Here is a 27,484-nt window from a genome sequence, read left to right as displayed (position 1 = left end):
TAGTTGTGGAGTTTCTAGTTGTGGAGTTTCTGGTTGTGGAGTTTCTAGTTGTGGAGTTTCAAGTTGTGCAGTTTCCAGTTGTGGAGTCTCTAGTTGCGGAGTTTCTAGTTGTGAAGTTTCTAGTTGTGGAGTTTCTAGTTTTGGAGTTTCTAGTTGTGGAGTTTCTAGTTGTACAGTCTCCTGTTGCGGAGTTTCTAGTTGCGGAGTTTCTAGTTGCGGAGTTTCTAGTTGGGGAGTTTCTAGTTGTGGAGTTTCTTGTTGTGGAGTCTTAAGTTGTGGAGTTTAAACGTGTGGAGTTTCAAGCTGTGGAGTCTATAGTTGTGGAGTTTCCAGTTGTGGAGTTTCTAGTTGTGGAGTTGCGGAGTCTCTAGTTGTGGAGTTTCTAGTTGCGGAGTCTCTAGTTGTGGAGTTCCAAGTTGTGGAGTTTCCAGTTGTGGAGTATCTAGTTGTGGAGTTTCCAGTTGTGAAGTTTCAAGTTGCGGAGTCTCAAGTTGTGGAGTTTCCAGTTGTGCAGTTTTTAGTTGTGGAGTTTCTAGTTGTTGAGTTTCTAGTTGTGAAGTCTCTAGTTTTGCAGTTTCTAGTTGTGGAGTTTCTAGATATGGAATTTCTATTTGCCGAGTCTTTATTTGTGGAGTTTGTAGTTGTGGAGTTTCTAGTTGTGGAGTCTCTAGTTGCGGAGTTTCTAGTTGTTTTAGTTTCTAGTTGTGGAGTTTCTGGTTGTGGAGTTTCTAGTTGTGGAGTTTCAAGTTGTGCAGTTTCCAGTTGTGGAGTCTCTAGTTGCGGAGTTTCTAGTCGTGAAGTTTCTAGTTGTGGAGTTTCTAGTTTTGGAGTTTCTAGTTGTGGAGGTTCTAGTTGTAGAGTCTCTTGTTGCGGAGTTTCTAGTTGCAGAGTTTCTAGTTGGGGAGTTTCTAGTTGTGGAGTTTCTAGTTGTGGAGTTTCTTGTTGTGGAGTCTTAAGTTGTGGAGTTTAAACGTGTGGAGTTTCAAGCTGTGGAGTCTATAGTTGTGGAGTTTCTAGTTGTAGATTTTCTAGTTGTGGAGTATCTAGTCGTGGATTTTTCATTTGTGGAGTTTATAGTTGTGGAGTTGCGGAGTCTCTAGTTGCGGAGTTTCTAGTTGCAGAGTCTCTAGTTATGGAGTTTCAAGTTGTGGAGTCTCTAGATGTCGAGTTTCTAGTTGTCGAGTTTCCAGTTGTGAAGTATCTAGTAGTGGAGTTTCGAGTTGTGGAGTTTCTAGTTGTGGAGTTTCTAGTTGCGGAGTTTCTAGTTGTGGAGTTTCTCGTTGCGGAGTTTCTAGTTGTGGAGTTTCAAGTTGCGGAGTCTCATGCTGTGGAGTTTCCAGTTGTTGAGTTTTTAGTTGTTGAGTTTCTAGTTGTTGAGTTTCTAGTTTGAAGTCTCTAGTTGTAGATTCTCTAGTTTTGGAGTCTCTAATTTAGGAGTTTCTAGTTGAAGAGTTTTTAGTTGTGGAGTGTCTAGTTGTGGAGTTTCTAGTCGTGGAGGTTCTAGTTGTGGATTCTCTAGTTGTGTAGTTTCTAGCTGCGGAGTTTCTAGTTGCGGAGTTTCTAGTTGCAGAGGTTCTCTTTGTGGAGTTTCTAGTTGCGGAGTATCTAGTTGTGAAACTTGCAGTTGTGGAGTTTCTAGTTGTGGAATTGCAGAGTCACTGGTTGTGGAGTTTCTAGTTGTGGAGTTTCTAGTTGTGGAGTCTCTAGTTGCGGAGTCTCTAGTTGTGAAGTTTCTAGTTGTGGAGTTTCTAGTTGTGGAGTTTCTGGTTGTGGAGTTTCTAGTTGTGGAGTGTCTAGTTGTGGAGTTTCCAGTTGTGGAGTTTCCAGTTGTGGAGTTTCGAGTTGAGGAGTTTCTAGTTGTGGAGTTTCTAGTTTTGGAGTTTCTAGTTGTGGAGTTTCCAGTTCTGGAGTTTTTAGTTGTGGACTTTCTAGACATGAAATTTCTTGTAGCCGAGTCTTTATTTGTAGAGTTTGTAGTTGTGGAGTTTCTAGTTGTGGAGTTTCTAGTTGTGAAGTTTCCAGTTTTGGAGTTTCTAGTTGTTGAGTTTCTAGTTGAGAAGTCTCTAGTTTTGCAGTTTTTATTTGTGGAGTTTCTAGATATGGAATTTTTAGTTGCCGAGTCTGTATTTGTGGAGTTTGTAGTTGTGGAGTTTCTAGTTGTGGAGTTTCTTGTTGGTGAGTCTCTAGTTGTGGAGTTTCTAGTTTCGGTGTTTCTAGTTGTGGAGTTTCTAGTTGTGGGGTTTCTACTTGTGGAGTTTCTAGCTGCGGAGTTTCTAGTTGCAGAGTATCTAGTTTTGGAGTTTCTAGTTGCTAATTCTCTAGTTGAGGAGTCTCTAGTTGTAGAGTTTCTAGTTGTGGAGTTTCTAGTTGTGAAGTTTGAAGTTGTGGAGTTTCTTGTTGCGGAGTTTCTAGTTGCGGAGTTCCATAGTTGCAGAGTCTCTAGTTGTGGAGTTTCTAGTTGTGGAGTGTCTAGTTGTGGAATTTCCAGTTGTGTAGTTTCTACTAGAGTTTCGAATTTTGAAGTTTCTAGTTGTTGAGTTTCTAGTTTGAAGTCTCTAGTTGTAGATTCTCTAGTTGTGGAGTCTCTAGTTTTGGAGCTTCTAGTTGAAGAGTTTTTAGTTGTGGAGTGTCTAGTTGTGGAGTTTCCAGTTGTGGAGTTTCGAGTTGTGGAGTTTCGAGTTTTGGAGTTTCTAGTTGTGGAGTTTTGAGTTGTGGAGTTTCTAGTTGTGGTGTTTCTAGTTGCGGAATATCTAGCTTTGGATTTTCTAGTTGCGTAACTTAAGGTTGTGATGTTTCAAGTTGTGGAGTTTCTAGTTGTGGAGTTTCTAGTTGTGGAGTTTCCAGTTGTGGAGTCTCTAGTTGCGGAGTTTCTAGTTGTGAAGTTTCTAGTTGTGGAGTTTCTAGTTTTGGAGTTTCTAGTTGTGGAGTTTCTAGTTGTACAGTCTCCTGTTGCGGAGTTTCTAGTTGCGGAGTTTCTAGTTGCGGAGTTTCTAGTTGGGGAGTTTCTAGTTGTGGAGTTTATTGTTGTGGAGTTTAAACATGTGGAGTTTCAAGCTGTGGAGTCTATAGTTGTGGAGTTTCCAGTTGTGGAGTTTCTAGTTGTGGAGTTGCGGAGTCTCTAGTTGTGGAGTTTCTAGTTGCGGAGTCTCTAGTTGTGGAGTTCCAAGTTGTGGAGTTTCCAGTTGTGGAGTATCTAGTTGTGGAGTTTCCAGTTGTGAAGTTTCAAGTTGCGGAGTCTCAAGTTGTGGAGTTTCCAGTTGTGCAGTTTTTAGTTGTGGAGTTTCTAGTTGTTGAGTTTCTAGTTGTGAAGTCTCTAGTTTTGCAGTTTCTAGTTGTGGAGTTTCTAGATATGGAATTTCTATTTGCCGAGTCTTTATTTGTGGAGTTTGTAGTTGTGGAGTTTCTAGTTGTGGAGTCTCTAGTTGCGGAGTTTCTAGTTGTTTTAGTTTCTAGTTGTGGAGTTTCTGGTTGTGGAGTTTCTAGTTGTGGAGTTTCAAGTTGTGCAGTTTCCAGTTGTGGAGTCTCTAGTTGCGGAGTTTCTAGTCGTGAAGTTTCTAGTTGTGGAGTTTCTAGTTTTGGAGTTTCTAGTTGTGGAGGTTCTAGTTGTAGAGTCTCCTGTTGCGGAGTTTCTAGTTGCAGAGTTTCTAGTTGTGGAGTTTCTAGTTGTGGAGTTTCTAGTTGTGGAGTTTCTTGTTGTGGAGTCTTAAGTTGTGGAGTTTAAACGTGTGGAGTTTCAAGCTGTGGAGTCTATAGTTGTGGAGTTTCTAGTTGTAGATTTTCTAGTTGTGGAGTATCTAGTCGTGGATTTTTCATTTGTGGAGTTTATAGTTGTGGAGTTGCGGAGTCTCTAGTTGCGGAGTTTCTAGTTGCAGAGTCTCTAGTTATGGAGTTTCAAGTTGTGGAGTCTCTAGATGTCGAGTTTCTAGTTGTCGAGTTTCCAGTTGTGAAGTATCTAGTAGTGGAGTTTCGAGTTGTGGAGTTTCTAGTTGTGGAGTTTCTAGTTGCGGAGTTTCTAGTTGTGGAGTTTCTCGTTGCGGAGTTTCTAGTTGTGGAGTTTCAAGTTGCGGAGTCTCATGCTGTGGAGTTTCCAGTTGTTGAGTTTTTAGTTGTTGAGTTTCTAGTTGTTGAGTTTCTAGTTTGAAGTCTCTAGTTGTAGATTCTCTAGTTTTGGAGTCTCTAATTTAGGAGTTTCTAGTTGAAGAGTTTTTAGTTGTGGAGTGTCTAGTTGTGGAGTTTCTAGTCGTGGAGGTTCTAGTTGTGGAGTCTCTAGTTGTGTAGTTTCTAGCTGCGGAGTTTCTAGTTGCGGAGTTTCTAGTTGCAGAGGTTCTCTTTGTGGAGTTTCTAGTTGCGGAGTATCTAGTTGTGAAACTTGCAGTTGTGGAGTTTCTAGTTGTGGAATTGCAGAGTCACTGGTTGTGGAGTTTCTAGTTGTGGAGTTTCTAGTTGTGGAGTCTCTAGTTGCGGAGTCTCTAGTTGTGAAGTTTCTAGTTGTGGAGTTTCTAGTTGTGGAGTTTCTGGTTGTGGAGTTTCTAGTTGTGGAGTGTCTAGTTGTGGAGTTTCCAGTTGTGGAGTTTCCAGTTGTGGAGTTTCGAGTTGAGGAGTTTCTAGTTGTGGAGTTTCTAGTTTTGGAGTTTCTAGTTGTGGAGTTTCCAGTTCTGGAGTTTTTAGTTGTGGACTTTCTAGACATGAAATTTCTTGTAGCCGAGTCTTTATTTGTAGAGTTTGTAGTTGTGGAGTTTCTAGTTGTGGAGTTTCTAGTTGTGAAGTTTCCAGTTTTGGAGTTTCTAGTTGTTGAGTTTCTAGTTGAGAAGTCTCTAGTTTTGCAGTTTTTATTTGTGGAGTTTCTAGATATGGAATTTTTAGTTGCCGAGTCTGTATTTGTGGAGTTTGTAGTTGTGGAGTTTCTAGTTGTGGAGTTTCTTGTTGGTGAGTCTCTAGTTGTGGAGTTTCTAGTTTCGGTGTTTCTAGTTGTGGAGTTTCTAGTTGTGGGGTTTCTAGTTGTGGAGTTTCTAGCTGCGGAGTTTCTAGTTGCAGAGTATCTAGTTTTGGAGTTTCTAGTTGCTAATTCTCTAGTTGAGGAGTCTCTAGTTGTAGAGTTTCTAGTTGTGGAGTTTCTAGTTGTGAAGTTTGAAGTTGTGGAGTTTCTTGTTGCGGAGTTTCTAGTTGCGGAGTTCCATAGTTGCAGAGTCTCTAGTTGTGGAGTTTCTAGTTGTGGAGTGTCTAGTTGTGGAATTTCCAGTTGTGTAGTTTCTACTAGAGTTTCGAATTTTGAAGTTTCTAGTTGTTGAGTTTCTAGTTTGAAGTCTCTAGTTGTAGATTCTCTAGTTGTGGAGTCTCTAGTTTTGGAGCTTCTAGTTGAAGAGTTTTTAGTTGTGGAGTGTCTAGTTGTGGAGTTTCCAGTTGTGGAGTTTCGAGTTGTGGAGTTTCGAGTTTTGGAGTTTCTAGTTGTGGAGTTTTGAGTTGTGGAGTTTCTAGTTGTGGTGTTTCTAGTTGCGGAATATCTAGCTTTGGATTTTCTAGTTGCGTAACTTAAGGTTGTGATGTTTCAAGTTGTGGAGTTTCTAGTTGTGGAGTTTCTAGTTGTGGAGTCTCTAGTTGTGTAGTTTCTAGCTGCGGAGTTTCTAGTTGCGGAGTTTCTAGTTGCAGAGTCTCTGGTTGTGGAGTTTCTAGTTGCGGAGTCTCTAGTTGTGGAGTTTCTAGTTGTGGAGTTTCTAGTTGTGGAGTTTCCAGTTGTGGAGTTTTTAGTTGTGGAGTTTCTAGTTGTGGAGTTTCTTGTTGTGGACTTTCTAAATGTGAAGTTTCTAGTTGTAGAGTTTTGCGTTGTGGAGTTTCTAGTTGTGGAGTCTCAAGTTGTGGAGTTTAAAGTTGTGGAGTTTCAAGTTGTGGAGTCTCTAGCTGTGGAGTTTCTAGTTGCGGAGTATCTAGTTGTGGAGTTTCCAGTTGTGGAGTTTCTAGTTGTGGAGATGCGAAGTCTCTAGTTGTGGAGTTTCTAGTTGCAGAATCTCTAGTTGTGGAGTTTCAAGTTGTGGAGTCTAGTTGTGGAGTTTCTAGTTGTGGAGTTTCCAGTTGTGGAGTATCTAGTTGTGGAGTTTCCAGTTGTGAAGTTTCAAGTTGCGGAGTCTCAAGTTGTGGAGTTTCTGGTTGTGCAGTTTTCAGTTGTGGAATTTCTAGTTGTTGAGTTTCTAGTTGTGAAGTCTCTAGTTTTGCAGTTTCTAGTTGTGGAGATTCTAGATATGAAATTTCTAGTTGCCGAGTCTGTATTTGTGGAGTTTGTAGTTGTGGAGTTTCTAGTTGTGGAGTCTCTAGTTGCGGAGTTTCTAGTTGTGGAGTTTCTAGTTGTGGAGTTTCTGGTTGTGGAGTTTCTCGTTGTGGAGTTTCAAGTTGTGCGGTTTCCAGTTGTGGAGTCTCCAGTTGCGGAGTTTCTAGTTGTGAAGTTTCTAGTTAAGGAGTTTCTAGTTTTGGAGTTTCTAGTTGTAGAGTCTCCTGTTGCGGAGTTTCTAGTTGCGGAGTTTCTAGTTGCGGAGTTTCTAGTTGGGGAGTTTCTAGTTGTGGAGTTTCTTGTTGTGGAGTCTTAAGTTGTGGAGTTTAAACGTGTGGAGTTTCAAGCTGTGGAGTCTATAGTTGTGGAGTTTCTAGTTGTAAATTTTCTAGTTGTGGAGTATCTGGTTGTGGATTTTTCATTTGTGGAGTTTATTGTTGTGGAGTTGCGGAGTCTCTAGTTGCGGAGTTTCTAGTTGCAGAGTCTCTAGTTATGGAGTTTCAAGTTGTGGAGTCTCTAGATGTGGAGTTTCTAGTTGTCGAGTTTCCAGTTGTGGGGTATCTAGTAGTGGAGTTTTGAGTTGTGGAGTTTCTAGTTGTGGAGTTTCTAGTTGCGGAGTTTCTAGTTGTGGAGTTTCTAGTTGCGGAGTTTCTAGTTGGGGAGTTTCAAGTTGCGGAGTGTCATGCTGTGGAGTTTCTAGTTGTTGAGTTTTTAGTTGTTGAGTTTCTAGTTGTTGAGTTTCTAGTTTGAAGTCTCTAGTTGTAGATTCTCTTGTTGTGGAGTCTCTAGTTTAGGAGTTTGTAGTTGAAGAGTTTTTAGTTGTGGAGTGTCTAGTTGTGGTGTTTCTAGTCGTGGAGTTTCTAGTTGTGGAGTCTCTAGTTGTGGAGTTTCTAGCTGGGGAGTTTCTAGTTGCGGAGTTTCTAGTTGCAGAGTCTCTAATTGTGGAGTTTCTAGTTGCGGAGTTTCTAGTTGGGGAGTATCTAGTTGTGGAACTTGCAGTTGTGGAGTTTCTAGTTGTGGAATTGCAGAGTTTCTAGTTGTGGAGTTTCTGGTTGTGGAGTTTCTAGTTGTGGAGTGTCTAGTTGTGGAGTTTCCAGTTGTGGAGTTTCGAGTTGTGGACTTTCTAGTTGTGGAGTTTCTAGTTGTGGAGTTTCTAGTTGTGGAGTTTCCAGTTCTGGAGTTTTTAGTTGTGGACTTTCTAGACATGAAATTTCTTGTAGCCGAGTCTTTTTTGTAGAGTTTGTAGTTGTGGAGTTTCTAGTTGTGAAGTTTCCAGTTGTGGAGTTTAGTTGTTGAGTTTCTTGTTGGTGAGTCTCTAGTTGTGGAGTTTCTAGTTGTGGAGTTTTTGGTTGTGGAGTTTCTAGTTGTGGAGTTTCCAGTTGCGGAGTTTCTAGTTGCGGAGTTTCTAGTTGTGGAGTTTCTAGTTGTGGGGTTTCTAGTTGTTGAGTTTCTAGCTGCGGAGTTTCTAGTTGCAGAGTCTCTAGTTTTGGAGTTTCTAGTTGCTAATTCTCTAGTTGAGGAGTCTCTAGTTGCGGAGTTTCTAGTTGTGGAGTGTCTAGTTGTGGAATTTCCAGTTGTGTAGTTTCTAGTAGAGTTTCGAATTTTGAAGTTTCTAGTTGTTGAGTTTCTAGTTTGAAGTCTCTAGTTGTAGATTCTCTAGTTGTGGAGTCTCTAGTTTTGGAGTTTCTAGTTGAAGAGTTTTTAGTTGTGGAGTGTCTAGTTGTGGAGTTTCCAGTTGTGGAGTTTCGAGTTGTGGAGTTTCGAGTTTTGGAGTTTCTAGTTGTGGAGTTTCTAGTTGCGGAATATCTAGCTGTGGATTTTCTAGTTGCGTAACTTAAGGTTGTGAGGTTTCAAGTTGTGGAGTTTCTAGTTGTGGAGTTTCTAGTTGTGGAGTTTCTAGTTGTGGAGTCTCTAGTTGTGTAGTTTCTAGCTGCGGAGTTTCTAGTTGCGGAGTTTCTAGTTGCAGAGTCTCTGGTTGTGGAGTTTCTAGTTGCGGAGTCTCTAGTTGTGGAGTTTCTAGTTGTGGAGTTTCTAGTTGTGGAGTTTCCAGTTGTGGAGCTTTTAGTTGTGGAGTTTCTGGTTGTGGAGTTTCTAATTGTGAAGTTTCCAGTTGTGGAGTTTTGCGTTGTGGAGTTTCAAGTTGTGGAGTCTCTAGTTGTGGAGTTTCTAGTTGCGGAGTATCTAGTTGTGGAGTTTCCAGTTGTGGAGTTTCTAGTTGTGGAGTTGCGAAGTCTCTAGTTGTGGAAATTCTAGTTGCGGAGTCTCTAGTTGTGGAGTTTCAAGTTGTGGAGTCTAGTTGTGGAGTTTCTAGTTGTGGAGTTTCCAGTTGTGGAGTATCTAGTTGTGGAGTTTCCAGTTGTGAAGTTTCAAGTTGCGGAGTCTCAAGTTGTGGAGTTTCCGGTTGTGCAGTTTTTAGTTGTGGAATTTCTAGTTGTTGAGTTTCTAGTTGTGAAGTCTCTAGTTTTGCAGATTCTAGTTGTGGAGTTTCTAGATATGAAATTTCTAGTTGCCGAGTCTGTATTTGTGGAGTTTGTAGTTGTGGAGTTTCTAGTTGTGGAGTCTCTTGTTGCGGAGTTTCTAGTTGTGGAGTTTCTAGTTGTGGAGTTTCTGGTTGTGGAGTTTCTAGTTGTGGAGTTTCAAGTTGTGCAGTTTCCAGTTGTGGAGTCTCTAGTTGCGGAGTTTCTAGTTGTGAAGTTTCTAGTTGTGGAGTTTCTAGTTTTGGAGTTTCTAGTTGTGGAGTTTCTAGTTGTACAGTCTCCTGTTGCGGAGTTTCTAGTTGCGGAGTTTCTAGTTGCGGAGTTTCTAGTTGGGGAGTTTCTAGTTGTGGAGTCTTAAGTTGTGGAGTTTAAACGTGTGGAGTTTCAAGCTGTGGAGTCTATAGTTGTGGAGTTTCTAGTTGTAGATTTTCTAGTTGTGGAGTATCTAGTCGTGGATTTTTCATTTGTGGAGTTTATAGTTGTGGAGTTGCGGAGTCTCTAGTTGCGGAGTTTCTATTTGCAGAGTCTCTAGTTATGGAGTTTCAAGTTGTGGAGTCTCTAGATGTCGAGTTTCTAGTTGTCGAGTTTCCAGTTGTGGAGTATCTAGTAGTTGAGTTTCGAGTTGTGGAGTTTCTAGTTGTGGAGTTTCTAGTTGCGGAGTTTCTAGTTGTGGAGTTTCTCGTTGCGGAGTTTCTAGTTGTGGAGTTTCAAGTTGCGGAGTGTCATGCTGTGGAGTTTCTAGTTGTTGAGTTTTTAGTTGTTGAGTTTCTAGTTGTTGAGTTTCTAGTTTGAAGTCTCTAGTTGTAGATTCTCTTGTTGTGGAGTCTCTAGTTTAGGAGTTTGTAGTTGAAGAGTTTTTAGTTGTGGAGTGTCTAGTTGTGGAGTTTCTAGTCGTGGAGTTTCTAGTTGTGGAGTCTCTAGTTGTGGAGTTTCTAGCTGGGGAGTTTCTAGTTGCGGAGTTTCTAGTTGCAGAGTCTCTAATTGTGGAGTTTCTAGTTGCGGAGTTTCTAGTTGCGGAGTATCTAGTTGTGGAACTTGCAGTTGTGGAGTTTCTAGTTGTGGAATTGCAGAGTTTCTAGTTGTGGAGTTTCTGGTTGTGGAGTTTCTAGTTGTGGAGTGTCTAGTTGTGGAGTTTCCAGTTGTGGAGTTTCGAGTTGTGGACTTTCTAGTTGTGGAGTTTCTAGTTGTGGAGTTTCTAGTTGTGGAGTTTCCAGTTCTGGAGTTTTTAGTTGTGGACTTTCTAGACATGAAATTTCTTGTAGCCGAGTCTTTTTTGTAGAGTTTGTAGTTGTGGAGTTTCTAGTTGTGAAGTTTCCAGTTGTGGAGTTTAGTTGTTGAGTTTCTTGTTGGTGAGTCTCTAGTTGTGGAGTTTCTAGTTGTGGAGTTTTTGGTTGTGGAGTTTCTAGTTGTTGAGTTTCCAGTTGCGGAGTTTCTAGTTGCGGAGTTTCTAGTTGTGGAGTTTCTAGTTGTGGGGTTTCTAGTTGTGGAGTTTCTAGCTGCGGAGTTTCTAGTTGCAGAGTCTCTAGTTTTGGAGTTTCTAGTTGCTAATTCTCTAGTTGAGGAGTCTCTAGTTGTGGAGTTTCTAGTTGTGGAGTGTCTAGTTGTGGAATTTCCAGTTGTGTAGTTTCTAGTAGAGTTTCGAATTTTGAAGTTTCTAGTTGTTGAGTTTCTAGTTTGAAGTCTCTAGTTGTAGATTCTCTAGTTGTGGAGTCTCTAGTTTTGGAGTTTCTAGTTGAAGAGTTTTTAGTTGTGGAGTGTCTAGTTGTGGAGTTTCCAGTTGTGGAGTTTCGAGTTGTGGAGTTTCGAGTTTTGGAGTTTCTAGTTGTGGAGTTTCTAGTTGCGGAATATCTAGCTGTGGATTTTCTAGTTGCGTAACTTAAGGTTGTGAGGTTTCAAGTTGTGGAGTTTCTAGTTGTGGAGTTTCTAGTTGTGGAGTTTCTAGTTGTGGAGTCTCTAGTTGTGTAGTTTCTAGCTGCGGAGTTTCTAGTTGCGGAGTTTCTAGTTGCAGAGTCTCTGGTTGTGGAGTTTCTAGTTGCGGAGTCTCTAGTTGTGGAGTTTCTAGTTGTGGAGTTTCTAGTTGTGGAGTTTGCAGTTGTGGAGCTTTTAGTTGTGGAGTTTCTGGTTGTGGAGTTTCTAATTGTGAAGTTTCCAGTTGTGGAGTTTTGCGTTGTGGAGTTTCTAGTTGTGGAGTCTCAAGTTGTGGAGTTTAAAGTTGTGGAGTTTCAAGTTGTGGAGTCTCTAGTTGTGGAGTTTCTAGTTGCGGAGTATCTAGTTGTGGTGTTTCCAGTTGTGGAGTTTCTAGTTGTGGAGTTGCGAAGTCTCTAGTTGTGGAAATTCTAGTTGCGGAGTCTCTAGTTGTGGAGTTTCAAGTTGTGGAGTCTAGTTGTGGAGTTTCTAGTTGTGGAGTTTCCAGTTGTGGAGTATCTAGTTGTGGAGTTTCCAGTTGTGAAGTTTCAAGTTGCGGAGTCTCAAGTTGTGGAGTTTCCGGTTGTGCAGTTTTTAGTTGTGGAATTTCTAGTTGTTTAGTTTCTAGTTGTGAAGTCTCTAGTTTTGCAGATTCTAGTTGTGGAGTTTCTAGATATGAAATTTCTAGTTGCCGAGTCTGTATTTGTGGAGTTTGTAGTTGTGGAGTTTCTAGTTGTGGAGTCTCTTGTTGCGGAGTTTCTAGTTGTGGAGTTTCTAGTTGTGGAGTTTCTGGTTGTGGAGTTTCTAGTTGTGGAGTTTCAAGTTGTGCAGTTTCCAGTTGTGGAGTCTCTAGTTGCAGAGTTTCTAGTTGTGAAGTTTCTAGTTGTGGAGTTTCTAGTTTTGGAGTTTCTAGTTGTGGAGTTTCTAGTTGTACAGTCTCCTGTTGCGGAGTTTCTAGTTGCGGAGTTTCTAGTTGCGGAGTTTCTAGTTGGGGAGTTTCTAGTTGTGGAGTTTCTTGTTGTGGAGTCTAAAGTTGTGGAGTCTAAACGTGTGGAGTTTCAAGCTGTGGAGTCTATAGTTGTGGAGTTTCCAGTTGTGGAGTTTCTAGTTGTGGAGTTGCGGAGTCTCTAGTTGTGGAGTTTCTAGTTGCGGAGTCTCTAGTTTTGGAGTTCGAAGTTGTGGAGTTTCCAGTTGTGGAGTATCTAGTTGTGGAGTTTCCAGTTGTGAAGTTTCAAGTTGCGGAGTCTCAAGTTGTGGAGTTTCCAGTTGTGCAGTTTTTAGTTGTGGAGTTTCTAGTTGTTGAGTTTCTAGTTGTGAAGTCTCTAGTTTTGCAGTTTCTAGTTGTGGAGTTTCTAGATATGGAATTTCTATTTGCCGAGTCTTTATTTGTGGAGTTTGTAGTTGTGGAGTTTCTAGTTGTGGAGTCTCTAGTTGCGGAGTTTCTAGTTGTGGAGTTTCTAGTTGTGGAGTTTCTGGTTGTGGAGTTTCTAGTTGTGGAGTTTCAAGTTGTGCAGTTTCCAGTTGTGGAGTCTCTAGTTGCGGAGTTTCTAGTCGTGAAGTTTCTAGTTGTGGAGTTTCTAGTTTTGGAGTTTCTAGTACTGGAGGTTCTAGTTGTAGAGTCTCCTGTTGCGGAGTTTCTAGTTGCAGAGTTTCTAGTTGGGGAGTTTCTAGTTGTGGAGTTTCTAGTTGTTGAGTTTCTTATTGTGGAGTCTTAAGTTGTGGAGTTTAAACGTGAAGAGTTTCAAGCTGTGGAGTCTATAGTTGTGGAGTTTCTAGTTGTAGATTTTCTAGTTGTGGAGTATCTAGTCGTGGATTTTTCATTTGTGGAGTTTATAGTTGTGGAGTTGCGGAGTCTCTAGTTGCGGAGTTTCTATTTGCAGAGTCTCTAGTTATGGAGTTTCAAGTTGTGGAGTCTCTAGATGTCGAGTTTCTAGTTGTCGAGTTTCCAGTTGTGGAGTATCTAGTAGTGGAGTTTCGAGTTGTGGAGTTTCTAGTTGTGGAGTTTCTAGTTGCGGAGTTTCTAGTTGTGGAGTTTCTCGTTGCGGAGTTTCTAGTTGTGGAGTTTCAAGTTGCGGAGTCTCATGCTGTGGAGTTTCCAGTTGTTGAGTTTTTAGTTGTTGAGTTTCTAGTTGTGGAGTTTCTAGTTTGAAGTCTCTAGTTGTAGATTCTCTAGTTTTGGAGTCTCTAATTTAGGAGTTTCTAGTTGAAGAGTTTTTAGTTGTGGAGTGTCTAGTTGTGGAGTTTCTAGTCGTTGAGGTTCTAGTTGTGGAGTCTCTAGTTGTGTAGTTTCTAGCTGCGGAGTTTCTAGTTGCGGAGTTTCTAGTTGCAGAGGTTCTGTTTGTGGAGTTTCTAGTTGCGGAGTATCTAGTTGTGAAACTTGCAGTTGTGGAGTTTCTAGTTGTGGAATTGCAGAGTCACTGGTTGTGGAGTTTCTAGTTGTGGAGTCTCTAGTTGTGAAGTTTCTAGTTGTGGAGTTTCTAGTTGTGGAGTTTCTGGTTGTGGAGTTTCTAGTTGTGGAGTGTCTAGTTGTGGAGTTTCCAGTTGTGGAGTTTCCAGTTGTGGAGTTTCCAGTTGTGGAGTTTCGAGTTGAGGAGTTTCTAGTTGTGGAGTTTCTAGTTTTAGAGTTTCTAGTTGTGGAGTTTCCAGTTCTGGAGTTTTTAGTTGTGGACTTTCTAGACATGAAATTTCTTGTAGCCGAGTCTTTATTTGTAGAGTTTGTAGTTGTGGAGTTTCTAGTTGTGGAGTTTCTAGTTGTGAAGTTTCCAGTTTTGGAGTTTCTAGTTGTTGAGTTTCTAGTTGAGAAGTCTCTAGTTTTGCAGTTTTTATTTGTGGAGTTTCTAGATATGGAATTTTTAGTTGCCGAGTCTGCATTTGTGGAGTTTGTAGTTGTGGAGTTTCTAGTTGTGGAGTTTCTTGTTGGTGAGTCTCTAGTTGTGGAGTTTCTAGTTGTGGAGTTTTTGGTTGTGGAGTTTCTAGTTGTGGAGTTTCCAGTTGCGGAGTTTCTAGTTTCGGAGTTTCTAGTTGTGGAGTTTCTAGTTGTGGGGTTTCTAGTTGTGGAGTTTCTAGCTGCGGAGTTTCTAGTTGCAGAGTATCTAGTTTTGGAGTTTCTAGTTGCTAATTCTCTAGTTGAGGGTTCTCTAGTTGTAGAGTTTCTAGTTGTGGAGTTTCTAGTTGTGAAGTTTGAAGTTGTGGAGTTTTTGTTGCGGAGTTTCTAGTTGCGGAGTTCCATAGTTGCAGAGTCTCTAGTTGTGGAGTTTCTAGTTGTGGAGTGTCTAGTTGTGGAATTTCCAGTTGTGTAGTTTCTACTAGAGTTTCGAATTTTGAAGTTTCTAGTTGTTGAGTTTCTAGTTTGAAGTCTCTAGTTGTAGATTCTCTAGTTGTGGAGTCTCTAGTTTTGGAGCTTCTAGTTGAAGAGTTTTTAGTTGTGGAGTGTCTAGTTGTGGAGTTTCCAGTTGTGGAGTTTCGCGTTGTGGAGTTTCGAGTTTCGGAGTTTCTAGTTGTGGAGTTTTGAGTTGTGGAGTTTCTAGTTGTGGTGTTTCTAGTTGCGGAATATCTAGCTGTGGATTTTCTAGTTGCGTAACTTAAGGTTGTGATGTTTCAAGTTGTGGAGTTTCTAGTTGTGGAGTTTCTAGTTGTGGAGTTTCTAGTTGTGGAGTCTCTAGTTGTGTAGTTTCTAGCTGCGGAGTTTCTAGTTGTGGAGTTTCTGGTTATGGAGTTTCTAATTGTGAAGTTTCTAGTTGTAGAGTTTTGCGTTGTGGAGTTTCTAGTTGTGGAGTCTCAAGTTGTGGAGTTTAAAGTTGTGGAGTTTCAAGTTGTGGAGTCTCTAGCTGTGGAGTTTCTAGTTGCGGAGTATCTAGTTGTGGAGTTTCCAGTTGTGGAGTTTCTAGTTGTGGAGTTGCGAAGTCTCTAGTTGTGGAGTTTCTAGTTGCAGAGTCTCTAGTTGTGGAGTTTCAAGTTGTGGAGTCTAGTTGCAGAGTTTCTAGTTGCAGAGTCTCTGGTTGTGGAGTTTCTAGTTGCGGAGTCTCTAGTTGTGGAGTTTCTAGTTGTGGAGTTTCTAGTTGTGGAGTTTTTAGTTGTGGAGTTTCTAGTTGTGGAGTTTCTGGTTGTGGAGTTTCTAATTGTGAAGTTTCTAGTTGTAGAGTTTTGCGTTGTGGAGTTTCTAGTTGTGGAGTCTCAAGTTGTGGAGTTTAAAGTTGTGGAGTTTCAAGTTGTGGAGTCTCTAGCTGTGGAGTTTCTAGTTGCGGAGTATCTAGTTGTGGAGTTTCCAGTTGTGGAGTTTCTAGTTGTGGAGTTGCGAAGTCTCTAGTTGTGGAGTTTCTAGTTGCAGAGTCTCTAGTTGTGGAGTTTCAAGTTGTGGAGTCTAGTTGTGGAGTTTCTAGTTGTGGAGTTTCCAGTTGTGGAGTATCTAGTTGTGGAGTTTCCAGTTGTGAAGTTTCAAGTTGCGGAGTCTCAAGTTGTGGAGTTTCCGGTTGTGCAGTTTTCAGTTGTGGAATTTCTAGTTGTTGAGTTTCTGGTTGTGAAGTCTCTAGTTTTGCAGATTCTAGTTGTGGAGTTTCTAGATATGAAATTTCTAGTTGCCGAGTCTGTATTTGTGGAGTTTGTAGTTGTGGAGTTTCTAGTTGTGGAGTCTCTTGTTGCGGAGTTTCTAGTTGTGGAGTTTCTAGTTGTGGAGTTTCTGGTTGTGGAGTTTCTAGTTGTGGAGTTTCAAGTTGTGCAGTTTCCAGTTGTGGAGTCTCTAGTTGCGGAGTTTCTAGTTGTGAAGTTTCTAGTTGTGGAGTTTCTAGTTTTGGAGTTTCTAGTTGTGGAGTTTCTAGTTGTAGAGTCTCCTGTTGCGGAGTTTCTAGTTGCGGAGTTTCTAGTTGCGGAGTTTCTAGTTGGGGAGTTTCTAGTTGTGGAGTTTCTTGTTGTGGAGTCTTAAGTTGTGGAGTTTAAACGTGTGGAGTTTCAAGCTGTGGAGTCTATAGTTGTGGAGTTTCTAGTTGTAGATTTTCTAGTTGTGGAGTATCTGGCTGTGGATTTTTCATTTGTGGAGTTTATTGTTGTGGAGTTGCGGAGTCTCTAGTTGCGGAGTTTCTTGTTGCAGAGTGTCTAGTTATGGAGTTTCAATTTGTGGAGTCTCTAGATGTGGAGTTTCTAGTTGTCGAGTTTCCAGTTGTGGGGTATCTAGTAGTGGAGTTTTGAGTTGTGGAGTTTCTAGTTGTAAAGTTTCTAGTTGCGGAGTTTCTAGTTGTGGAGTTTCTAGTTGCGGAGTTTCTAGTTGGGGAGTTTCAAGTTGCGGAGTGTCATGCTGTGGAGTTTCTAGTTGTTGAGTTTTTAGTTGTTGAGTTTCTAGTTGTTGAGTTTCTAGTTTGAAGTCTCTAGTTGTAGATTCTCTTGTTGTGGAGTCTCTAGTTTAGGAGTTTCTAGTTGAAGAGTTTTTAGTTGTGGAGTGTCTAGTTGTGGAGTTTCTAGTCGTGGAGTTTCTAGTTGTGGAGTCTCTAGTTGTGGAGTTTCTAGCTGGGGAGTTTCTAGTTGCGGAGTTTCTAGTTGCAGAGTCTCTAATTGTGGAGTTTCTAGTTGCGGAGTTTCTAGTTGCGGAGTATCTAGATGTAGAACTTGCAGTTGTGGAGTTTCTAGTTGTGGAATTGCAGAGTTTCTAGTTGTGGAGTTTCTGGTTGTGGAGTTTCTAGTTGTGGAGTGTCTAGTTGTGGAGTTTCCAGTTGTGGAGTTTCGAGTTGTGGACTTTCTAGTTGTGGAGTTTCTAGTTGTGGAGTTTCTAGTTGTGGAGTTTCCAGTTCTCGAGTTTTTAGTTGTGGACTTTCTAGACATGAAATTTCTTGTAGCCGAGTCTTTTTTGTAGAGTTTGTAGTTGTGGAGTTTCTAGTTGTGAAGTTTCCAGTTGTGGAGTTTAGTTGTTGAGTTTCTAGTTGAGAAATCTCTAGTTTTGCAGTTTTTAGTTGTGGAGTTTCTAGATATAGAATTTCTAGTTGCCGAGTCTGTATTTGTGGAGTTTGTAGTTTTGGAGTTTCTAGTTGAAGAGTTTTTAGTTGTGGAGTGTCTAGTTGTGGAGTTTCCAGTTGTGGTGTTTCGAGTTGTGGAGTTTCGAGTTTTGGAGTTTCTAGTTGTGGAGTTTTGAGTTGTGGAGTTTCTAGGTGTGGAGTTTCTAGTTGCGGAATATCTAGCTGTGGATTTTCTAGTTGCGTAACTTAAGGTTGTGAGGTTTCAAGTTGTGGAGTTTCTAGTTGTGGAGTTTCTAGTTGTGGAGTTTCAAGTTGTGGAGTGTCTAGTTGTGTAGTTTCTAGCTGCGGAGTTTCTAGTTGCGGAGTTTCTAGTTGCAGAGTCTCTGGTTGTGGAGTTTCTAGTTGTGAAGTCTCTGTTTTTGCAGTTTCTAGTTGTGGAGTTTCTAGATATGAAATTTCTAGTTGCCGAGTCTGTATTTGTGGAGTTTGTAGTTGTGGAGTTTCTAGTTGTGGAGTCTCTTGTTGCGGAGTTTCTAGTTGTGGAGTTTCTAGTTGTGGAGTTTCTGGTTGTGGAGTTTCTAGTTGTGGAGTTTCAAGTTGTGCAGTTTCCAGTTGTGGAGTCTCTAGTTGCGGAGTTTCTAGTTGTGAAGTTTCTAGTTGTGGAGTTTCTAGTTTTGGAGTTTCTAGTTGTGGAGTTTCTAGTTGTACAGTCTCCTGTTGCGGAGTTTCTAGTTGCGGAGTTTCTAGTTGCGGAGTTTCTAGTTGGGGAGTTTCTAGTTGTGGAGTTTCTTGTTGTGGAGTCTTAAGTTGTGGAGTTTAAACGTGTGGAGTTTCAAGCTGTGGAGTCTATAGTTGTGGAGTTTCCAGTTGTGGAGTTTCTAGTTGTGGAGTTGCGGAGTCTCTAGTTGTGGAGTTTCTAGTTGCGGAGTATCTAGTTGTGGAGTTCCAAGTTGTGGAGTTTCCAGTTGTGGAGTATCTAGTTGTGGAGTTTCCAGTTGTGAAGTTTCAAGTTGCGGAGTCTCAAGTTGTGGAGTTTCCAGTTGTGCAGTTTTTAGTTGTGGAGTTTCTAGTTGTTGAGTTTCTAGTTGTGAAGTCTCTAGTTTTGCAGTTTCTAGTTGTGGAGTTTCTAGATATGGAATTTCTATTTGCCGAGTCTTTATTTGTGGAGTTTGTAGTTGTGGAGTTTCTAGTTGTGGAGTCTCTAGTTGCGGAGTTTCTAGTTGTTGAGTTTCTAGTTGTGGAGTTTCTGGTTGTGGAGTTTCTAGTTGTGGAGTTTCAAGTTGTGCAGTTTCCAGTTGTGGAGTCTCTAGTTGCGGAGTTTCTAGTCGTGAAGTTTCTAGTTGTGGAGTTTCTAGTTTTGGAGTTTCTAGTTGTGGAGGTTCTAGTTGTAGAGTCTCCTGTTGCGGAGTTTCTAGTTGCAGAGTTTCTAGTTGGGGAGTTTCTAGTTGTGGAGTTTCTAGTTGTGGAGTTTCTTGTTGTGGAGTCTTAAGTTGTGGAGTTTAAACGTGTGGAGTTTCAAGCTGTGGAGTCTATAGTTGTGGAGTTTCTAGTTGTAGATTTTCTAGTTGTGGAGTATCTAGTCGTGGATTTTTCATTTGTGGAGTTTATAGTTGTGGAGTTGCGGAGTCTCTAGTTGCGGAGTTTCTAGTTGCAGAGTCTCTAGTTATGGAGTTTCAAGTTGTGGAGTCTCTAGATGTCGAGTTTCTAGTTGTCGAGTTTCCAGTTGTGGAGTATCTAGTAGTGGAGTTTCGAGTTGTGGAGTTTCTAGTTGTGGAGTTTCTAGTTGCGGAGTTTCTAGTTGTGGAGTTTCTCGTTGCGGAGTTTCTAGTTGTGGAGTTGCAAGTTGTGGAGTCTCATGCTGTGGAGTTTCCAGTTGTTGAGTTTTTAGTTGTTGAGTTTCTAGTTGTTGAGTTTCTAGTTTGAAGTCTCTAGTTGTAGATTCTCTAGTTTTGGAGTCTCTAATTTAGGAGTTTCTAGTTGAAGAGTTTTTAGTTGTGGAGTGTCTAGTTGTGGAGTTTCTAGTCGTGGAGGTTCTAGTTGTGGAGTCTCTAGTTGTGTAGTTTCTAGCTGCGGAGTTTCTAGTTGCGGAGTTTCTAGTTGCAGAGGTTCTCTTTGTGGAGTTTCTAGTTGCGGAGTATCTAGTTGTGAAACTTGCAGTTGTGGAGTTTCTAGTTGTGGATTTGCAGAGTCACTGGTTGTGGTGTTTCTAGTTGTGGAGTTTCTAGTTGTGGAGTCTCTAGTTGCGGAGTCTCTAGTTGTGAAGTTTCTAGTTGTGGAGTTTCTAGTTGTGGAGTTTCTGATTGTGGAGTTTCTAGTTGTGGAGTGTCTAGTTGTGGAGTTTCCAGTTGTGGAGTTTCCAGTTGTGGAGTTTCGAGTTGAGGAGTTTCTAGTTGTGGAGTTTCTAGTTTTGGAGTTTCTAGTTGTGGAGTTTCCAGTTCTGGAGTTTTTAGTTGTGGACTTTCTAGACATGAAATTTCTTGTAGCCGAGTCTTTATTTGTAGAGTTTGTAGTTGTGGAGTTTCTAGTTGTGGAGTTTCTAGTTGTGAAGTTTCCAGTTTTGGAGTTTCTAGTTGTTGAGTTTCTAGTTGAGAAGTCTCTAGTTTTGCAGTTTTTATTTGTGGAGTTTCTAGATATGGAATTATTAGTTGCCGAGTCTGTATTTGTGGAGTTTGTAGTTGCGGAGTTTCTAGTTGTGGAGTTTCTTGTTGGTGAGTCTCTAGTTGTGGAGTTTCTAGTTGTGGAGTTTTTGGTTGTGGAGTTTCTAGTTGTGGAGTTTCCAGTTGCGGAGTTTCTAGTTTCGGTGTTTCTAGTTGTGGAGTTTCTAGTTGTGGGGTTTCTAATTGTGGAGTTTCTAGCTGCGGAGTTTCTAGTTGCAGAGTATCTAGTTTTGGAGTTTCTAGTTGCTAATTCTCTAGTTGAGGAGTCTCTAGTTGTAGAGTTTCTAGTTGTGGAGTTTCTAGTTGTGAAGTTTGAAGTTGTGGAGTTTCTTGTTGCGGAGTTTCTAGTTGCGGAGTTCCATAGTTGCAGAGTCTCTAGTTGTGGAGTTTCTAGTTGTGGAGTGTCAAGTTGTGGAATTTCCAGTTGTGTAGTTTCTACTAGAGTTTCGAATTTTGAAGTTTCTAGTTGTTGAGTTTCTAGTTTGAAGTCTCTAGTTGTAGATTCTCTAGTTGTGGAGTCTCTAGTTTTGGAGCTTCTAGTTGAAGAGTTTTTAGTTGTGGAGTGTCTAGTTGTGGAGTTTCCAGTTGTGGAGTTTCGAGTTGTGGAGTTTCGAGTTTTGGAGTTTCTAGTTGTGGAGTTTTGAGTTGTGGAGTTTCTAGTTGTGGTGTTTCTAGTTGCGGAATATCTAGCTGTGGATTTTCTAGTTGCGTAACTTAAGGTTGTGATGTTTCAAGTTGTGGAGTTTCTAGTTGTGGAGTTTCTAGTTGTGGAGTTTCTAGTTGTGGAGTCTCTAGTTGTGTAGTTTCTAGCTGCGGAGTTTCTAGTTGCGGAGTTTCTAGTTGCAGAGTCTCTGGTTGTGGAGTTTCTAGTTGCGGAGTCTCTAGTTGTGGAGTTTCTAGTTGTGGAGTTTCTAGTTGTGGAGTTTCCAGTTGTGGAGTTTTTAGTTGTGGAGTTTCTAGTTGTGGAGTTTCTGGTTGTGGAGTTTCTAAATGTGAAGTTTCTAGTTGTAGAGTTTTGCGTTGTGGAGTTTCTAGTTGTGGAGTCTCAAGTTGTGGAGTTTAAAGTTGTGGAGTTTCAAGTTGTGGAGTCTCTAGCTGTGGAGTTTCTAGTTGCGGAGTATCTAGTTGTGGAGTTTCCAGTTGTGGAGTTTCTAGTTGTGGAGTTGCGAAGTCTCTAGTTGTGGAGTTTCTAGTTGCAGAATCTCTAGTTGTGGAGTTTCAAGTTGTGGAGTCTAGTTGTGGAGTTTCTAGTTGTGGAGTTTCCAGTTGTGGAGTATCTAGTTGTGGAGTTTCCAGTTGTGAAGTTTCAAGTTGCGGAGTCTCAAGTTGTGGAGTTTCTGGTTGTGCAGTTTTCAGTTGTGGAATTTCTAGTTGTTGAGTTTCTAGTTGTGGAGATTCTAGATATGAAATTTCTAGTTGCCGAGTCTGTATTTGTGGAGTTTGTAGTTGTGGAGTTTCTAGTTGTGGAGTCTCTAGTTGCGGAGTTTCTAGTTGTGGAGTTTCTAGTTGTGGAGTTTCTGGTTGTGGAGTTTCTTGTTGTGGAGTTTCAAGTTGTGCGGTTTCCAGTTGTGGAGTCTCCAGTTGCGGAGTTTCTAGTTGTGAAGTTTCTAGTTGTGGAGTTTCTAGTTTTGGAGTTTCTAGTTGTGGAGTTTCTAGTTGTAGAGTCTCCTGTTGCGGAGTTTCTAGTTGCGGAGTTTCTAGTTGCGGAGTCAGTCAGTCAGTCAGTCAGTCAGTTTATTTTCCTTAAAGACCCCCAATGGGGGTATTACATAAGGGGTGGGAATAATATTTAACAAACGTAATCAATACATGGGTTTCAACTATATACATTTCTTCATATTACAAGGAAATATGCATGTACAATAAATAACACACGTAACCAACATGTAATTCAAAAAAGCACTTAAAGGTTATGTGTTAGAAGCAGGTCAGTGACATGTTGTGCAAAAGAAGATGGACATATTATGTCGACAATGGAAAAAGGGAGGTCGTTCCAGTCTTTTGCTGTGCGGGAAAAAAATGACGCGAGAAATGTTGATGTTCGAGCGCGCATTAATGAAACCTGCTGCGTGTGGCTTGTCCTGGCTGATATGCGTGTTGCGGGTTTGATGTAAGATGGTTGATGCAGGATTGAACTGTGAAAAAATTTATGGTAAAGACAAAGAGAAGAAATGCGCCGACGAAGAGCGAGCGATGGAAGATTGGATAGTAATTTTAGTGATGTGACGCTGATGTCGTATGAATACGAAGAATGAATGAAGCGAGCTGCACGGTTTTGAACTGATTCTAGAGCGCAGATGAGGTATGCTTGGTGCGGGTCCCAGATGGCGGATGCGTATTCCAATTTCGGTCGCACTAGTGATGTGTAGGCAAGTAATCTTACTTGCATTGGAGCACTTTTGAGGTGACGTTTTAAAAAGCCTAAGGTTTTGTTAGACGATGAAATGATGTTTTGGACATGCGTACGCCAGATCAGATCGCTAGTCACGGTGACACCTAGGTATTTATAAGAGTTAGTCAGTTCTAGGGGTAAGCTGTTGATTGTGTACGGAAACATGAGCGGATTATTGCTACGCGTAAATGACATAGTTTTGCATTTATTTACGTTTAGTGTCATTAACCAAGTGGTACACCATTTCGAAACGTTAGTAAGATCGTTCTCTAAGGTTAACTGGTCAGAGGTGTTTAGTATTGTGCGGTAGACAACGCAGTCATCTGCGAACATACGTATATTACTGGTTACATGCAAAGGTAAGTCGTTAATATAGATTAAAAATAGTAGCGGGCCAAGGACGGAGCCTTGAGGGACACCTGATGTTACTGGGATGGCAGTAGACAGGTGGTTATTTACAGCGACGCGTTGTGATCGATTAGTAAGGAACTCTATTATCCATTTTATGACGGTGGGATGTAAATTTAGTTGGGAAAGTTTAGCGAACAATCGTTGATGAGGCACCTTATCGAATGCTTTAGCATAATCAAGAAAAACGGCATCAGTTTGCACGTTTACGTCGAGGTTAGTATGAATGTCATGCAAGAAGGCTGCCAGCTGTGTTTCACACGACAACCCCTTGCGGAAGCCGTGTTGTGAAGGGTGAAAAAAATTATTGCTGTCGAGAAAATTCATTATGTGGGAGTAGATGACATGCTCCATGATCTTGCAGGGGACGCTTGTTAGGGAGATGGGGCGATAGTTAAGTGGAGAGTTTCTATCGCCTGATTTGAAGACCGGAACGACCTTCCCTATCTTCCAGTCACATGGGATGATTCCTGAGGAAAGGGACTGGGAAAATATTAGAGCAAGAAAAAGCGAAGCACTCTCTTTAACATTTTTTAGAATTTTGGAATTGATACCATCCATGCCCGCAGAGGATGACAATTTCATTTTTTCTATTATAGACAATATTCCATTTGCGCAGAAATTGATTGCTGGCATGTCATGATTACAATTAAAGCCAAGTGAAGGTATGCGGGAGTGTATGCTTGGTTCATCAGTAAAAACTGTAGCAAAAGAAGCGTTGAATAGATTCGCACATTCCCCGTCAGTAATAGCTTCACCAGATTCAAGGGTTAGTACAGTGTCACGCGGTTTGTCAGCCTTAAGTGTTTTCCAGAACTGTCTGGGATTAGTCTGCAGTAGCTTGGGTAGGTCTGTGTTATAGAAGAAGTTTTTTGCTTTGCGCAGGGCTAAAAGATAATTGCGGTCAGCCTCATAGTACCTATCCCATACACTCGGTTGACCTGCACGTTTGGCAGATCGGAATAAACGTTTCTTTTTATTTTCAAGGCGTTTTAGATTTTTAGTAAACCAGGGTTTGTTGCAGGTGCTTGTGAAGCTGACTTTAGGTATGAATTTATCGGTTAGCTCCGTCAGTTTACCGATAAAGCGGGTCCAATTCGTATCTACTGTGTGTTGATGTAAAGTTGCTTGGAAAGTGTGGAAGAATGCGCTAAGAGCTTCGTTTATTGTTTCGTAATCCCCTCTGTCATATAGATGGATCGTTTTTTTGTAGGTTTCTCGTTTAAGCGGTTGAAAAGAAAAAGTGGCGTGAATTGTCTTATGGTCACTGATTTCGGGTAGATAGTGAATGCGTGACAGGCTTTCAGGATTGTTGGTTAGTATCAGATCCAGGACACTGGCTGTATCTTGCGATACACGTGTTGGCTCTGTGACTAGTTGGGTCATGTTGAAGTTTAGGCAAATATCAAGAAACGCATTAGCTTCACCTACACCCGTAGATGAATGCACATTGCTGGTGCGCCATTCTATATGTGGGAAGTTAAAATCACCGAATAAAAGTACGTGGGCGTTTGGATGAGCAGACGTGAGCTGGCACATGGCCTGATTAAGTTGGTTGCTAAAATTGGAACTAGCACGGGGTGGTCGGTAGCAAACGCCCAGTACAACGGACTGAGGATGTGCCTTAATAAGTACCCAGAGCATTTCTAGCTCTGTTTTAATATGTACGACTGAGCAAGATAATTGCTCGTGAACAGCAATGAGTACACCGCCACCACGAGTAGATGCGCGGTTATTCCTGTACAACTGGAAGTTTGGTAATTCTGACAGAACTTCGTCATCACGGATGGCATCAGTTAACCACGTTTCGGTAAGTAATAGCACATTGCTTTCAGAGGATGATACAGTGCTAGATATAAGTTCCCGTTTGGGTAGGAAACTGCGAATGTTAGTGTAAATAACAGAAAGTGAAAGAGTTTTGCTAGTAACCGCAACAGCGGTCGTTTTTTTTTCCCGGTGGCTTGATTGCTACGATAGTTCTTTGACGGTGTTTGATTCGGCGTCGAAAATGTAGCGCTTCTGATTCATGTGCAGTGTTTTGAAGTGCATTGAAAATGGCTTGTTGTTACTTCTCGCAAAAGCAATTAGTTGTTTTCTAGCATTTTGGACTGAGCGTGAGAAGTCTTCACCTATGCCGTAGCTTGTCCCCTTAAGCTTGCGACCATTCGATAATATTGCAGTTTTTGTCTTGTGCAGAGCAATCTTCACGATTATGGGCCGGGAGCGTTCAGGTGAATGTCGACCGAGACGATGCGCGCGTTCGATATCTCTTGGTTCTAAGTGAACCTGTAGGTTGTCCCGGCAAAGATTCATTACCAGCCGCTCCGATTCAGAAAATGTTTCAGATGCGGAAGGGTCCGGGATACCGTAAAATATTAGGTTGTTTCGCCTTGAGCGATTTTCAGCGTCATCAATACGGGCTTCTAGTGCAAAGATTCTGCAGGAGGTCTGCTCCGTGTTAACGCGCAGGACTTCTATTTCTTTTCGAAGTGGTACCAGAGACTGATAATGACTTTCAAGGTCTGATAATCTTTTGTTCAGTTCGCCAATTGTTTTATCGGTGTTACCGAGCTGAGACTTCAAGCCCTGTACTTCTGCAATTAGTTGTGTTTGACCTGTAGATAGCTTACGCAATTCAGCAAGAAGGTTCTCAGAGATATTTGAAGGGCCAGGGTTAGTTTCAACATCTCCAGCTAGAATTAGTAGTGCACGAATTACATGGACACACTCGGCAATAATAACCATACAGCAATGCGGGCTTGGCAGCTGTACCAGAAAGTAATTACCAGATCTTTTCGAAAAGACAACGTAGGGCTCACCAACCTGCATAGCGGGAGCGAATTGATTAGTGATCCGTGCAGTGGCACAGACACCAAGCCCACAGCGCTCCGTTGAAGGTCCTTGTTCTTTTATAGGTGTCGGGCTCGTGGATGTCGATGATGATGCAACCGTCCAGGCTTGGTTGAGCTCAGCTGCCCAGAGTCCCTCTTCTGGTCGAGCCAGGCATTTGACGATAGGCAGAGGGCATGCGCTGCCTTCGTCGCTTCCAGGACAGCTGAAGCCATGTTCCGCCGGCGCTACCGCATGCGCAAGCGCAGGTAGCAGCAGATGAGCGATGACGTAACGGACCATCTGCATAGCGGGAGCGAATTGATTAGTGATCCGTGCAGTGGCACAGACACCAAGCCCACAGCGCTCCGTTGAAGGTCCTTGTTCTTTTATAGGTGTCGGGCTCGTGGATGTCGATGATGATGCAACCGTCCAGGCTTGGTTGAGCTCAGCTGCCCAGAGTCCCTCTTCTGGTCGAGCCAGGCATTTGACGATAGGCAGAGGGCATGCGCTGCCTTCGTCGCTTCCAGGACAGCTGAAGCCATGTTCCGCCGGCGCTACCGCATGCGCAAGCGCAGGTAGCAGCAGATGAGCGATGACGTAACGGACCATCTGCATAGCGGGAGCGAATTGATTAGTGATCCGTGCAGTGGCACAGACACCAAGCCCACCACTAGTTGCGGAGTTTCTAGTTGGGGAGTTTCTAGTTGTGGAGTTTCTTGTTGTGGAGTCTTAAGTTGTGGAGTTTAAACGTGTGGAGTTTCAAGCTGTGGAGTCTATAGTTGTGGAGTTTCTAGTTGTAGATTTTCTAGTTGTGGAGTATCTGGTTGTGGATTTTTCATTTGTGGAGTTTATTGTTGTGGAGTTGCGGAGTCTCTAGTTGCGGAGTTTCTAGTTGCAGAGTCTCTAGTTATGGAGTTTCAAGTTGTGGAGTCTCTAGATGTGGAGTTTCTAGTTGTCGAGTTTCCAGTTGTGTGGTATCTAGTAGTGGAGTTTTGAGTTGTGGAGTTTCTAGTTGTGGAGTTTCTAGTTGCGGAGTTTCTAGTTGTGGAGTTTCTAGTTGCGGAGTTTCTAGTTGGGGAGTTTCAAGTTGCGGAGTGTCATGCTGTGGAGTTTCTAGTTGTTGAGTTTTTAGTTGTTGAGTTTCTAGTTGTTGAGTTTCTAGTTTGAAGTCTCTAGTTGTAGATTCTCTTGTTGTGGAGTCTCTAGTTTAGGAGTTTGTAGTTGAAGAGTTTTTATTTGTGGAGTGTCTAGTTGTGGAGTTTCTAGCCGTGGAGTTTCTAGTTGTGGAGTCTCTAGTTGTGGAGTTTCTAGCTGGGGAGTTTCTAGTTGCGGAGTTTCTAGTTGCAGAGTCTCTAATTGTGGAGTTTCTAGTTGCGGAGTTTCTAGTTGCGGAGTATCTAGTTGTGGAACTTGCAGTTGTGGAGTTTCTAGTTGTGGAATTGCAGAGTTCTAGTTGTGGAGTTTCTGGTTGTGGAGTTTCTAGTTGTGGAGTGTCTAGTTGTGGAGTTTCCAGTTGTGGAGTTTCGTGTTGTGGACTTTCTAGTTGTGGAGTTTCTAGTTGTGGAGTTTCTAGTTGTGGAGTTTCCAGTTCTGGAGTTTTTAGTTGTGGACTTTCTAGACATGAAATTTCTTGTAGCCGAGTCTTTTTTTGTAGAGTTTGTAGTTGTGGAGTTTCTAGTTGTGAAGTTTCCAGTTGTGCAGTTTAGTTGTTGAGTTTCTAGTTGAGAAATCTCTAGTTTTGCAGTTTTTAGTTGTGGAGTTTCTAGATATAGAATTTCTAGTTGCCGAGTCTGTATTTGTGGAGTTTTTAGTTGTGGAGTTTCTAGTTGTGGAGTTTCTAGTTGGTGAGTCTCTAGTTGCGGAGTTTCTAGTTGTGGAGTTTCTAGTTGTGGAGTTTCTGGTTGTGGAGTTTCTAGTTGTGGAGTTTCCAGTTGCGGAGTTTCTAGTTGCGGAGTTTTTAATAGCGGAGTTTCTAGTTGTGGAGTTTCAAGTTGCGGAGTCTCAAGTTGTGGAGTTTCCAGTTGTGGAGTTTCTAGTTGTGGAGTGTCTAGTTGTGGAGTTTCTAGTTGTGGAGTCTCTAGTTGTAGAGTTTCTGGTTGTGGAGTTTCTAGTTGTGGAGTGTCTAGTTGTGGAGTTTCCAGTTGTGGAGTTTCGAGTTGTGGAGTTTCTAGTTGTGGAGTTTCTTGTTGGTGAGTCTCTAGTTGTGGAGTTTCTAGTTGTGGAGTTTTTGGTTGTGGAGTTTCTAGTTGTGGAGTTTCCAGTTGCGGAGTTTCTAGTTGCGGAGTTTCTAGTTGTGGAGTTTCTAGTTGTGGGGTTTCTAGTTGTGGAGTTTCTAGCTGCGGAGTTTCTAGTTGCAGAGTCTCTAGTTTTGGAGTTTCTAGTTGCTAATTCTCTAGTTGAGGAGTCTCTAGTTGTGGAGTTTCTAGTTGTGGAGTGTCTAGTTGTGGAATTTCCAGTTGTGTAGTTTCTAGTAGAGTTTCGAATTTTGAAGTTTCTAGTTGTTGAGTTTCTAGTTTGAAGTCTCTAGTTGTAGATTCTCTAGTTGTGGAGTCTCTAGTTTTGGAGTTTCTAGTTGAAGAGTTTTTAGTTGTGGAGTGTCTAGTTGTGGAGTTTCG

General features: G+C 41.8%; 1 protein-coding gene across 1 annotated transcript; it reads right to left on the bottom strand.

Annotated features, from left to right (window-relative positions):
• Positions 1–23,847: 23,847 nt before the first annotated feature.
• On the bottom strand, positions 23,848–25,533 carry LOC119173417 (uncharacterized). Its single transcript, XM_037424246.2, has one exon. The coding sequence runs from the start codon at positions 25,482–25,484 to the stop codon at positions 24,006–24,008; it is 1,479 nt and encodes a 492-aa protein (XP_037280143.2). The 5' UTR covers positions 25,485–25,533; the 3' UTR covers positions 23,848–24,005.
• Between the last annotated feature and the right edge of the window lie 1,951 nt (positions 25,534–27,484).

Source organism: Rhipicephalus microplus, unplaced genomic scaffold (genome assembly GCF_043290135.1).
Source record: "Rhipicephalus microplus isolate Deutch F79 unplaced genomic scaffold, USDA_Rmic scaffold_26, whole genome shotgun sequence".
NCBI lineage: Eukaryota > Metazoa > Arthropoda > Arachnida > Ixodida > Ixodidae > Rhipicephalus > Rhipicephalus microplus.
The sequence above is the reverse complement of the archived record's forward strand: the minus strand, read 5'-3'. Positions and strand labels throughout refer to the sequence as shown.